Source organism: Erpetoichthys calabaricus, chromosome 14, assembly GCF_900747795.2.
Source record: "Erpetoichthys calabaricus chromosome 14, fErpCal1.3, whole genome shotgun sequence".
In the NCBI taxonomy this organism is placed as follows: Eukaryota; Metazoa; Chordata; class Cladistia; order Polypteriformes; family Polypteridae; genus Erpetoichthys; species Erpetoichthys calabaricus.
In genome coordinates, this window is record NC_041407.2 from 45,868,034 (window position 1) to 45,882,715 (window position 14,682).

The 14,682-nt window shown below is 38.6% G+C and overlaps 1 protein-coding gene across 2 annotated transcripts in view; it reads left to right on the forward strand.

Moving 5' to 3' along the window:
* mfsd2ab (MFSD2 lysolipid transporter A, lysophospholipid b) overlaps positions 1-14,682 on the forward strand; it is a 57,785-nt gene that overhangs the window by 24,272 nt on the left and 18,831 nt on the right. For both annotated transcript variants that reach the window (XM_028818605.2, XM_028818604.2), the window contains exons 4-9: positions 348-471; positions 8,311-8,389; positions 8,498-8,670; positions 8,824-8,914; positions 9,961-10,082; positions 10,421-10,504. In XM_028818605.2, coding sequence (XP_028674438.1) covers positions 348-471; positions 8,311-8,389; positions 8,498-8,670; positions 8,824-8,914; positions 9,961-10,082; positions 10,421-10,504 — 673 coding nt within the window. The remainder of the gene's footprint in view (positions 1-347; positions 472-8,310; positions 8,390-8,497; positions 8,671-8,823; positions 8,915-9,960; positions 10,083-10,420; positions 10,505-14,682) is intronic.

Here is a 14,682-nt window from a genome sequence, read left to right on the forward strand (position 1 = left end):
TTCAATCACATAATGATTACTTTATTTGGAGTAGTCTTAGTATTTTTTCCTGTTGTGTTAATTTGAGTGATAAGATGGTAATGGATGATTGGGTATGATTTTAAATTCTTTAGTGAAAATTAAGAAGTGTGTAAGATTGTTTGTGGTTTGACAAATTTTTCCATATGTGTACCTTACCAAAATTTTTGTTTACCTGATGAAGATAAAATATCTGTAGAAGACTTGGACCAGAAGGTGATTAAAACTAAGAAAGTTCACAGTTGGCCAGTTTAAATGTGCAGACTTCAAAGTCAAGAGTGATCAATGTATGATTGTTTGTTTTGTTTTTTGTTTTTTTAACTCTGCAGGATTGTACTTTCTGCCCCATTTGCAGTAGCATCTTATATCCTTATTTGGTATGTGCCCACTTTTGAACATGGTAAACTGGCTTGGTACCTCATTTTCTACTGCTTGTTCCAGTCCTTAATGACAGTAAGTATGTAGCTAATCTTTTAGGATATTAGCAAGAGTTTGTAGATTGACTTGTCACCTCAAGGTGTTTCTGCCTGAAGCAAGAGATTGGCAAGTGCTGGTATTGAAGGCAAGAACCTTGAGATCTCGATTCTGGACATTTTTAAAATACAGCTTTAGTCTTTTTCTTCCTTTCCTTGACACCAGCTCGCTGAAGAAGAGGTCTTTTGTTATTCGGTCATTTGCCAAATGGTTTATGTGTCCCAACTAGCATAGACATGCAACATAAACTTGTACCTTGGTGTGCATGTCAGTTTACTGTTGATCCAGACTCTCTTTGAAAGACTGGAGAAGTGGTGGCTGCTTTCCCAGTACATTTGTTCAGCTCATTGTCAAGGGATATGCTGTCATATTGTTGACGCAAGTTAGGTAAACTCATTGGGAATGCTGGTGACTGAACAATATCTTAGTAAGCCAAAATAACCGTGAAAAAACACAAAGAAGTAAAAGTAATAATAACTTGCTTACAAAGAGTACAATAACGCAAAAAGGTAAGCAAAACCTAAAAACTACAAGATAATTTGAAATGTAAATCAGTATATTTAATTAAATCTTAGAATAGTTTACAATAAAGGAATATTGTAAATAAAATATTTAAATACAAAATATAAAGTGCTACCAAGAACTGATTTACTATCCACTTTAGATTATCTAACTTGTCTAGTAACAAATATAACATCCCCAATCAAGAGCACATAGTAGTATAACAAGTGCCAAGAAAAAGTAAAATATCTGTGTAACATATATAGTACTAGGGTGCTGTACCGTGTTAGCCATTATGAATGTAGAGAAAAGCCAAGCAAAATGACACCTTTTATTGGCTAACTAGAAAGATTACAATATGCAAGCTTTCGAGGCAACTCAGGCCCCTTCTTCAGGCAACATATATAGTATAAATACCATATATACTGTATATATAGCACATCGTATTATGGGAAACCAAACATAGTATCACTGAAATCCTGTCCTTCATTATCATAGGAGTCCTGCCCTTTTTGTATATGGTGAAGTGTAGATCTGGCCAACACGTTCTGAGGAGAAAACCTCTTGTTCAAGGCACAGCAACACAATATTAATTTCAGAAATTGTTACATATAAACAGTGAGGTAAACACTCTTATACATCTCTCACCACACATCAAAAAATATATAGTACTACCTAATGTATAAGGACAGTAGCTCACAGAGGTAAATCCATCAATTAACTGATCAAAAAACAAAAGCTGTATGAAAAAATAAAGCATAATTATAAATCAATAAAATGTGTAGGCCAATTTATTTAACCAGAGGTAACAACCTGCCTCACTAATGTATAAATAAATACTGAAAAAATCTCAACCAAAGGGCATATACTGTACCTAGCTGAAGAAGAACCAAACAAAACACATGCTTAATAAAATACAAAGACAAACAATTACATGCAGAATGAATTTAATGAAAATGCAATTTACCTCACACAATCAAAACACGACAGAGGAGTCATGACTGCCTGAATGGAAATGAAAGCAGGAAAATGCAGACAATAAAGAGTATATCACAGGAAACATGCCCAATCAAGCTATTCATTAAGACCAATGAGAGGCAAAGTTTTTAATTGAAAAATCTACTGCATTTCCATACGTAACAAAACATTATCAAAGTTACAAAGGGGGTGTAGATTACAATTCTGTTCAGACAATCTACACGAGAATAGGCCATTTAGCCTCTCAACGCTTGCTGTTCCTATCCATTTAATTCTACTAAAATAACATTTAGTCTAGTTTTCCATCCATCCATGTTCCAACCCGCTGAATCCGAACACAGGGTCACGGGGGTCTGCTGGAGCCAATCCCAGCCAACACAGGGCACAAGGCAGGAAACAATCATGGGCAGGGTGCCAACCCACCGCAGGACACACACAAACACACCCACACACCAAGCACACACTAGGGCCAATTTAGAATCGCCAATCCACCTAACCAGCATGTCTTTGGACTGTGGGAGGAAACCGGAGCGCCCGGAGGAAACCCACGCAGACACGGGGAGAACATGCAAACTCCACGCAGGGAGGACCTGGGAAGCGAACCCAGGTCTCCCAACTGCGAGGCAGCAGCGCTACCCACTGCGCCACCGTGCCGCCCTAGTCTAGTTTTGAAAGTTCCTAAAGCACTACTGACTATCATACTATTTGGTAGCTTATTCCATGACTCTTGTTGTAAAGAAAAAACATCCTAATATTTGTGGGAAATTTACCCTTAAGTTTCCAACTGTGTCCCCATGTTCTTGATGAACTAATTTTAAAATAACTGTTGATCTACTGTATTATTTCCCATCATAATTGTAAACACCAGTCATATCACTGTTTAATCTTCTTTTGCTTAAACTGAAAAGGCTTAGCCCTTTGAATCTTTCCTCATAATTCCTCCCCTTTAGCCCTGGAATCAGCCTAGTTGCTTTTCTCTGGACTTTTTAGTGCTGCTATGTCCTTTTTGTAACCTGGCAACCAAAAATGTACACGGTACTTCAGATGAGGCCTCACCAGTGTGTTATAAAGCTTGAACATAACCTTCTTGGACTTGTACTATACTCATCATTCTGTTAGCCTTCTTAATAGCTTCTGAACACTGTCTGGCAGTTGATAGTGTCGAGTCCACTACGACTCCTAAATCCTTCTCATAAGACATACTTTTGATTTTTCAGACCTCCCATTGTGTGTTCAAACCTAATATTTTTACTTCCTATATAAAATAATTTACATTTAGTTGCATTCAATTTTATCTGCCACAAAGCTGTCCAAGCCTATGAGCTGTTCAAGTCCCACTGTAATGATTTAAGAGAGTCTAGGTTATCTGCCAATCCATCTTGCTTGGTGTTATCTGCAAACTTATACAGCTTGTTACTTGTATTCCTATCCATATAATTTATATAGATTAAAATCAGCCCTAGCTCTGAACCCTGTGGAACACCACTCTTAACGTAATCCAATTCTGATAGGGTTCCTCACACCATAACCCTCTGCTTCTTGTGTCTGTTCCTACAAACAGCACTCTGAACTTCCACTTCTTTTAGTTTGATGGTCAGCGTCTCATGTGGCACCTTAGCAAATGCTTTCTAAAAGTCAAGTAATATCACTTTGTTCATTTCCTTTTATTGCATCCTCATAGAATTCCAGCATGTTGGTAAAACATGATATCCCTCTTCTGAAGCCATGCTGACTGTTCAGTAAAACTCCTATTCTTGCCAGGTGTTGCTCAATCTTATCCTTTACAATTCCTTCCATTAATTTACCTGTGATGCACATTAAGCTTACTTGACTATAGTTGCTTGGATCTGCCCAGTCACCCTTTTTATTTAACGGGTTGATATTTAGATACATACATACATAGATAGATACTTTATTAATCCCAAGGGGAAATTCACATACTCCAGCAGCAGCATATTGATAAAAAACAATATTAAATTAAAGAGTGATAAAAATGCAGGTATAACAGACAATAACTTTGTATAATGTTAACGTTTAGCCCGCCCCCGAGTGGAATTGAAGAGTCGCATAGTGTGGGGGAGGAACGATCTCCTCGGTCTGTCACTGGAACAAGACAGTGACAGCAGTCTGTCGCTAAAGCTGCTCCTCTGTCTGGAGATGATACTGTTCAGTGGATGCAGTGGATTCTGCATGATTGACTGGAGCCTGCTCAGCGCCCGTCGCTGTGCTACGTATGTCAAACTGTCCAGCTCCGTGCCTACAATAGAGCCTGCCTTCCTCACCAGTTTGTCCAGGCGTGAGGCGTCCCTCTTCTTTATGCTGCCTCCCTAGCACACCACCATGTTGAAGAGGGCGCTCGCCATAACCGTCTGATAGAACATCTGCAGCATCTTATTGCAGATGTTGAAAGATGCCAGCCTTCTAAGGAAGTATAGTCGGCTCTGTCCTCTCTTGCACAGAGCAGTATTGGCAGTCCAGTCCAATTTAACATCCAACTGCACTTCCAGGTATTTATAGGTCTGTACCCTCTGCACACAGTCACCTCTGATGATCACGGGGTCCATGAGGGGCCTGGGACTCCTAAAATCCACCACCAGCTCCTTGGTTTTGCTGGTGTTCAGTTGTAGGTGGTTTTGAGTCGCACCATTTAACAAAGTCCTTCATTAGGTTCCTATACTCCTCCTCTTGCCCACTCCTGATGCAGCCCACGATAGCAGTGTCGTCAGCAAACTTTTGCATGTGGCAGGACTCCGAGTTGTATTGGAAGTCTGATGTATATAGGCTGAACAGGACCGGAGAAAGTACAGTCCCCTGCAGCACTCCTGTGTTGCTGACCACAATGTCAGACCAGCAGTTCCTGAGACGCACATACTGAGGTCTGTCTGTAAAATAGTCCACGATCCATGCCACCAGGTATGAATCTACTCCCATCTCTGTCAGCTTGTCCCTAAGGAGCAGAGGTTGGATGGTGTTGAAGGCGCTAGGGAAGTCCAGAAACATAATTCTTACAACACCACTGCCTCTGACCAAGTGGGAGAGGGATTGGTGTAGCATATAGATAATGGCATCCTCCGCTCCCACCTTCTCCTGGTATGCGAACTGCAGAGGGTCGAGGGCGTGGCGGACCTGTGGCCTCAGGTGGTGAAGCAGCAGCCACTCCATGGTCTTCATCACATGTGATGTCAGAGCGACAGGCCGGAAGTCATTCAGCTCACTAGGACATGATACCTTTGGGACTCAGGTGATGCAAGATGTTTTCCAAAGCCTCGGGACTCTCCCCTGTTCCAGGCTCAGGTTGAAGATGCACTGTAGAGGACTCCCCAGCTCCAACGCACAGGCCTTCAGCAGTCGTGGTGATACTCCATCTGGACCCGCTGCTTTGCTGGCACGAAGTCTCCTTAGCTCTCTGCTTACCTGGGCTGCTGTAATTGTGGGTGGCCATTTGCCAGCCCTTCCAAATTTCCACAGTGCACAGTGACTTCCTAAAAATATGCGTCAAGGGTTTAAGAACTTAAGGGTAAATATTATATGGTGCTGATGATTTGTTTGATTTTAGCCTATTCAATCTAAACAGTACTTCTCTCTCTCTCTCTACAATTTCCAAATCACTCATTAACAACTTAGTAGTCCCTGTTACTGCTGGGAGGTTATCCACTTCCTCAAATGTGAAAACCACAGAAAAATGCAAGTTTAGAGCATCTGCTGTTTCACTCCCTAACGTTTTTAATTCTCCTTTAATATTCCTAATGCACTTCACCTCCTCCTTGACTGTTCTTTTACTACTAAAAAACTGAAAGAATCTCTTTGGGTCATCTTTCGCCTTATCTGCTATATTCCTCACTAACTGCCTTTTAGCCTCTCTAATATCCTTAACAGTTGCCCTCATGCTCTCATGCTATGTATGATTCGCATTGGAGTTATTAGTCTTGTATGCCTTATACAGCTGTTTTTGTCTGCAGCTTCTTTCTCAACTCTTTATTAACCCACTACAGAGATTTTTTTTTACATTTTCTATTAATTCCGAATATATGTTGTTACCCATCCTGCATTATATGTAAAACATTTTCAAACATGTTCCACTGCTCCTCGATTGTCTTCGTACTTAAAAGCTTCTCCCAGTCTATCTCTTTAGACTTTGCCTCATCAACACGTACTGTTATAAAACAACCACTGATTACATCTAAAAACTAATGTTTCTTCCTTCATGTACAGTTCTAAACCTAGCATGTCCTAAACTCATTTAGGCCCTGCTGTTTCGTTGAAAGATGTGTGTGGCAGATTCACTGGCAGGATGACGCCCAACCTATTGCTGCATCCAAACAGTGCCATCTTTCGCCTTTACATCTGGTGCAGCTGCATTATTCTTATGTGTGACTGAACGTTTCTTGCGGGGAGGGCTTCTGTTCTCTTTCTCTGATGTAGAATCCTCATCTTCATTCACCTCTGTTATAGCATTTCTTTATCTGAAAACAGCAGTGTCAGATCAGGGGGTGCCTGAACGTGACTGAGAGAATAAAAAAAAAACACTAACCTTTCCAAACATCATAAATTTATACCAGCTGTTGCAAACTCAAATCAAATGTATGTTTTTATTCTATTATAGTAACAATAAGAGCAGCTCACTACTCAAAACAGTAAATCTAGGAAGAACCCGGAATCAAAACCGCAACCTCTTGATTATGAGTCAACAGTTCTTATCTCTGCACTAGGCAAACAGTCGTTTCAGGATCATAACCTTATTTTTCTTTTTTTCCTTTGGTTATATTCTTGAATAAAAGTGCACTTCTTTTGTTATACTTGTACCTTTTGTGAAAGTGTTTATTTGATATTTGGACTTCAGTCTTCACACATTATACGCTTCATTTCAAAATTTTATCATTAGTACTATAACATGAAAACAGTTTCTGTTTTAATTATGTGTCCAACATTTCTTGCCTTGCATTTCGTGTCATCCTACATTTACTCAGATCATTGTAGTTACAGAACACACATGAAATGCATGTGTTCCAAATAACAATGTATTATTCACCCTATACAACTCCAGGCACCTCACACCCAGATAAACAGACTTGAGCTGGGAGGACTTTATGTCTGACTTGAGCTGTAGTGGTGGAGGAGATGGGATAGTAGGCTGCTTGCTGCTTGTGCTGATCAACACATTTGTAAAACAAAGATGCTAATAGAGAGGTGCGAAGGAATTTAATGTGGCCTGGGATTATGACTTTTATTGTAAACTTCAGGGATTATAGTGCTAAAGGGAGAAAAAAGATGTAAAAATTACCGCAGGCTTCTTAGCGTCAATCAAAAAGCAAAGTTTTTAAGAGCAAAATATATTTTTTAATTAAGTCTCCCACTATAGAACATACAACTCACAGCAGGTGCTTCTTCATTTGCAAGAATGATGTCAGCACGTCAGGCTCTCTTCAAAATCCAAAAGGACATGAGATTAAAAAGCTTTGGTGAGATTGGTCAAGGAGATGTGCAGAGGCCTTTTATGTTCCATTCATTTCTTCTGCAGTCGTCTGAGGTTGAAAATACTATCAAGGTCAAGAATAATGTCCGTTAATTTATATTCAGCCTTTTTTACAGCACAAACTTACATTTTTGTTTGCCTTTCAATTTTAAATGCTTCTGCATTTACAAAAATAATTGTTGCAATCCTCAGACCAAATTTCTTCTTCCTTCCTTCCTTCCTTCCTTCCTTCCTTCCTTCCTTCCTTCCTTCCTTCCTTCCTTCCTTTCATGGTACTTGCTGAGTTTTATGTAGGTCCATGACTAGAGATTCTTCAAAGAGTTAGATAGGTGGGAAAGGTCTATGAATATTTGTTACCATCTGGCTTTTGCTATTGAGCCAAATAATTATGGCAGTGTGCCTGATTTTTAGAAAACAAAATCACTTTATCAGGTTTAGAGATTTTAAGCAAGTCAGCTTTTAACTAGACTTCATAGTTGATCACTGTATCTGCCTGGTAATAACTATAGGTCAATTTTTTGTAATTTCAGCAAATGTTTAGATGTAGTAATTCCTTAAGTTTTTAAATTGTGTATTTTAATTTTAGGAATGTATTTCAAAACTTGTTTTAAAATGATTCTTTAATACATTTGATTGCCTAATTAAAGTTAATTTACAACCAGATCTTTATTCAACTTAACTACTCCAGTAAGAAATCAAAAATGTGGCAAGAAGTTTATCTGTAGGTGCAGGTTATCCTGTCTTTGTCTTTTGTTAATGTTAATACAACAGTCCTGTGAATGATAGCTGAAAGTAGTCAATGTAAGAGATTTTTTTTTATTGCTGTGCAACTGCTTTATGTAACTGTATGTTTCTTTACATTTCAGTGTTACCATGTTCCCTACTCTGCCCTTACCATGTTTATCAGCACAAAACAGAGTGAAAGAGACTCTGCCACTGCATACCGTGAGTGATTGAGGCTTCTGTCAAATCTTTTTCTGACACACAAGATGGCTGAACGTTTCTGACTAATGCAGTATTTGGAATTTTGAATGGCTCATTTGTTGTACTTAGGAATGACAGTGGAGGTGCTGGGCACAGTGCTGGGAACAGCAATCCAGGGTCAAATAGTGGGAAGTGCCAATGCTCCTTGCAACTCAAGTTATTTGGATCACAACTCTGTAAATTCCAGTACCACTCCTCAGAATGGAAATGATACCCATCACCAGATTTCCTTGGAAGATACGGTACACCCTTGAATTTTATATTCTACTTGGTAGCATGGTGCTATAATATAATATGATGCTTTCATTACTTTTTATTGTTTTATGTAGGAAACTGCATGCATGTAATATAATGTGATGCTTTTATTTCTTTCTTTTTATTATTTTTTACTTTAGAGAAAAGCCTACTTAATTGCCGCTGGTGTAATTGGTTCCATCTACATTTTGTGTGCTTCTGTACTCTTTTTTGGTGTAAAGGAAAAGAAAGGTCAGTTTGATTTTACAAGTCACTTAAATTTATATATTTCTGTTTTGTTTATCCATTACGTTTGAGGTTAATAGTTTTATAGTTTCAAGGACAAGGGATTTAAGATGTCTGATGTAAGACCGCCACTTAAACACACCAAACATTTTAAGATAACTTGCCTTATTAGTAAAATTTGAGTTTCTCCCACATTTATTATCCACACACCTTGTTTATAATCAAAGCAAAACATGTTAGTCTTGTCATTCATTCTTACTTTTGTAGTATTGTTTTAAATGCATATTATTATTACCCTGGAGCAGCACAAAACTCACTTGATATATCTGTTAAGTGGAATTATACTTTTTATAGTACTAGTTGGTTATTTAAATTTTTGCGTTTATTAATTTAAAATGTGTTTTTTTAAGTACAATATATATATCTCATCCTTATTTGTCATTTCTATCAGGCTCACTTTGCATTCCTATTAAGTGGGATTATGTAACATGGCTGCTTGTGATGATTTTCATATATTGTTTACAACGCAAGTGTGCATGTGGCATTGCCTTGCAGTTACTTTCATCCCTGTAGAAGTATGAATTATTGTTAGCTGAAACAGTGGTTCCTTACAGCCAGATGTAGAATATACTGTAATTGAAGTCCTTAGCAGTCAATTTAGAGTTCTTAGCACCCTTTAGTTAATAAGGACTTGTTTCTGTAGTTTTACTTTTTAGTACTTAGCCTTATTTATGTGTTCAGTGTTGCTCCCTACTGAATTAAACTAGACAAGTATTTAGCAATCTTTGCCTCTGACTCCAGACACTACTCCCATCTTATTCAACATCGAAAAGCAATGTACAGGGCATTACAATATGGGACATGGGTGAGGTCTTATAAATGTGCTGCTGATGTGTGTGTTGATTTTTTTTTTTTTTATTATTGTTTTGCTTTCTACATTGGTGAGCTTTGTATCAGCATGTAATATTTTGACAAATAAATGAATGATAGTATTAGTTGTCTTTTTTATTAAATTAAAAAATGTGTTTAATTTCCCTTTTTGTTTGTTTTAGACTCTAGTGCTGGCAAGCTTGACAAACCTGTTACCTTTAGTCAGGGTTTGCGCCTAGTGATGGGGCATGGACCTTATGTTAAACTGGTTATTGGCTTCCTCTTCACATCATTAGCATTCATGGTTAGTCATCTGCTATTGTATTTTTATGGTTTTCTGAAATAGCCAAAAACTTATTACATATATTTGCAATATTTATAAGTTTATAAGCTTAAAAATAAAGAGTGCTTTCAAGTATTTTTGTATGCATTTTTCTTACGTATTTTTACATTTTTAATTGTATGATTACACGCTAAACTGCATTTAGTAAACCTGTGATTGTAAATAACTTTAAACCCTGCCCCAGGGTCACATCTGACCAAGCCCCAAAGTCCCTTGCTCTGATAGTATGGGTCTTAGTATTTATTACCTTTATGTATTCAACTGACTTTTTTTTTCCTTCTCCACTCCCCTTTTCACAGCTTCTTGAAGGAAATTTTGCCCTCTTTTGTACATATACTTTGGGCTTAAGGGATGACTTCCAGAACATTTTGTTAGTTATCATGGTAAGTGCAAAAGTTGTTAGGGTGCTGGAAATGATGTATACGGGGAAATGCCTGTTTTATATATTAAAAGAAGGCTGCTTTGTTTTGTGTGTGTATATCTTATAGTTCATATTATTAGCACGTCTTCTTAGACGTATTACCTTTTGTACACTGTCATGCCTAGTTTAGCATACACTTGTGTATCTTTCCTAATCAGGAATAACTCCTGAAAGCCAGAAATGTATAATGAATCATGAACTAGCTCTTGTAGGTATTAGTGTTGCAACTTCTTTTGCAATGGCAAGTGAAGACATGGTCCTATTGTTTTATGAGGAGATTGCTATAACTGAGCTAGAATTATCAGTATGTTAGATTCATATGGCATCTTCTACTGTTCCTGCCACAGAACACTTTAAGTTTCTTCTGATGTGATTGGATGTATAACTCCCATGAACACTGTTTAAGGATGGAGCAGTAATTTGATTCATACTGAGTCAAACAATGTCTTATAAAGTGGCAATAATTGTTCTGTAACTCAAAGGAAGTTCGTCTAAATATTGGATGGTGCAAAAAAAACACTATATAATACATAATTGAAGGTAGGCTATTACTGGCAGAGAAATGTGTGTTGTTCTCTAAATCTATAAAGACCCTCTTCATCTCAAATAGAGATCAGACAGTAGATCACAATGAAGAACAGTACTGTGTAATATCTGGGATAATACCATTTAAAAACAGAATGACACTGTTAACAACATCTAGATTCAGTAATGCATATGGCACAGGATACAAGCAGGTCCAACTTTATTGCATTACTCAGAACAAAAGTGAACTACTAAGGTAACTACCAGACACACAACTCTTTATAGCACCCTAATGTAACTCACTGTGACTCATTCAAAGCTGATTATTCTAGCTCAGTTAGAGTGAGTCCCTCTTGACAATGTCTTTACTTTCCATGTGTCATGCAATATATATTACAGCATCAATCTCTGGTGGGCTGCATGGTGACTTAATGGGTAAAGCAGCCCATATTCATGCAGCATTATGATTAAAATTCACTGCCCAAGTGTTCCCAAAAATATGACGGGGAGATGAAGCAGGATATTGGCACATGGTGTAAGTCACTTCAATCCTGCTTGCTAACCTGCAGAAGGAAACTAAAGTGGCAGGCCTTTATTTGAGCTCACCGGATTCTGCTTTGTTCAACAGCCTCTCTCTGCTGAAGTCAGACATGAGCCCCATCTAAATTATGCTAGTCCCTGTAGGAACAAATTAGGTAAAGAAAACAAAATGCTGGTTACATTAACAGTGTCCCTGTGTTGCATTTATTTGGTAACAGTAACTAAAGAATCAGTAATCGGCATATGCATGCTTGATGCCTAGTACGTTAGATCCCAAGCTGTTTTGTCATGTGGTGGGTGCGGCAATGCACTGTAGCAGTGCGTGCTCCCCAACCTGACCTGACCTGATGTAAAAACCCGGTCATTCAGTACAGTATATTTGGGTAGTCAGCTGACCTTATTTTTGGGCACATAACATTGCTGACCTTAGTCCTGACCAACTGAAGCAACCCTAGATCATAACATTGCCCTCACAGGCTTATACGGTAGGCAGTAGGCATGATGGATGCATCATTTCACCTGCCTCTCTTCTTGCCTCACCCCTCACTCTGGAACAGGCTAAATCTGGACTCACCAGACTACCTGATCTTTTTACATTGCTCCAGAATCTAATCTTTATGCTCCCTAGCAAACTGAAGCCTTTTTCCCCCCAATTAGCCTCACTGATAAGTGGTTTACTTAAGGCTACACAGTTGTTTAGTTCCAATGAATTGTGCATGTGGAAATGCTCTTACTTTCCATTAGTGAGCTCTGGTCAGTATGTCTTCTAGTCTAAAAGACTACTTTATATATGTATATATGTGTGTGTGTGTGTGTGTGTGTATATATATATATATATATATATATATATATATATATATATATATAAATATGTGGCATCCGGACGGGGCTCATGCCTGGCTGGGACGCCCAGGCAGACAGGAGGAGGGCTCATTCCTCCTCCAGACCGCGAGGGGGCTTCCGCCCTGGTTGTATTGGGGGCCACGGGTACAGGGCTTGGAAGTCCAACCCTGTAGGGGCACGTGGTCACCGCCAGGGGGCGTCCCCCTGCCTGAAGGACCCTGGACCCCAGTACTTCCCTCTCTTCTTCCCCCCAGCACTTCCTGGTGTGGCGGAACACCCGGAGTGCTTCACACTGGGGCGTGTCCGCGGGATTGCCGGTGCACACCTGGAGCACATCCGGGTATGGATAAAAGGGGCCGCCTCCCTTCATTCGAGGCTGGAGTCGGGTGGAAGCAGGACAAGGTGATAGAAAGAAAGAAGGAGGCGGTCCGAAGAGGCAGAGTGGTTGGCCTGGACTTGGGGGAAGATTGGGGTTTGTGGCATCGTGATTGTAAATAATAGTGTAAATAAACGTGTGTTGGGTGACATGAGCGTGTCTGCCTGTCTGTGTCCGAGCCAGTCTCCACTATATATATATATATATATATATATATATATATATATATATATATATATATATATATATATATATATATATATATATATATATATATATAGATTATATATATATATATATAGATTATATATATATATATATATATATAGATTATATATATATATATATATATATATAGATTATATATATATATATATATATAGATTATATATATATATATATATATATATATTATATATATATATATATATATAGATTATATATATATATATATATATATATATATATATATATATAGATATATATATATATATACAGTATATATAGAGATAGATCTTTATATATAATCTTCATTTGGATCTTGATGTTTGTTTGTCCGCAAATTCACTGCCTTGTGTGGTGTTCCTGCTGTGTTCAGTAGAGGGCAGTAGTGATGGAGGAGGAGAGGAAGTGAGGGGGAGGATCGTTGGATGAGGTTGGAGTGTGGTGATTAAAGAGGATTGAACTAAAGGAGACTACGTGCTGTTTGTACTGGCTGAACACAACACCTTGGTTGTTACTTTTATTTACAAACACTGTCGATAGCACTCTTTGTGTTTAGATCTGGCGTCAACACTGTGCTTTGTGTTTAGATCTGGCGTCGACGCCTGCTTCATTGTCGAGACTGTGGTTTTTTGTGTTTCTATCGACCATCGTTGGCAGCACTTCGTCCAAATCGAATGTTCACCCACTTCTTGGAGTCGGCAGTCAGAGTATATAAGTCGGACACACTTCTGTGATTTTCCATCAGTCGGCGTTTGGAGTTCAAGAAAGAAGCATTGGTTCTTCCTTACTCTTTGGATTGCCACAAAGCAACCTGCGAGATTGGAGAAAAGTTGAGAAGAGATCGTGAGAGGAAACGTCAGCGTCATGAAAACGAGACGGAATGTGAACGGAGAGAAGCAGAAATGCTCCTCCACCACCACATAATTACTATTCGGACAGTGATTCCAAGCAGGCGGTTCCTATTGAATCAATGTCCAAGGGTTTTGTTTTGTAATTTTGTTTCCCTTATAAAATATCATAATGCTGTGCGACGAAGGGCCCAGATCACGACTGGCAGCCGCGTTTAAACAGGGGAGCCCTTCACAGACAACTTTAACATGCGCAACGTAGTTGTGCGCACATGGCTAGTGTGTGTGTGTGTGTATGTATATATATATATATATATATATATATATATATATATATATATATATATATATATATACTAATAAAAGGCAAAGCCCTCACTGACTGACTGACTGACTGACTCACTCATCACTAATTCTCCAACTTCCCGTGTAGGTAGAAGTCTGAAATTTGGCAGGCTCATTCCTTACAGCTTACTTACAAAAGTTAGGCAGGTTTTATTTCGAAATTCTACGCGTAATGGTCATAACTGGAACCTGTTTGACTGACTCACTCATCACTAATTCTCCAACTTCCCGTGTAGGTAGAAGTCTGAAATTTGGCAGGCTCATTCCTTACAGCTTACTTACAAAAGTTAGGCAGGTATTATTTCGAAATTCTACGCGTAATGGTCATAACTGGAACCTGTTTGACTGACTCACTCATCACTAATTCTCCAACTTCCCGTGTAGGTAGAAGGCTGAAATTTGGCAGGCTCATTCCTTACAGCTTACTAACAAAAGTTA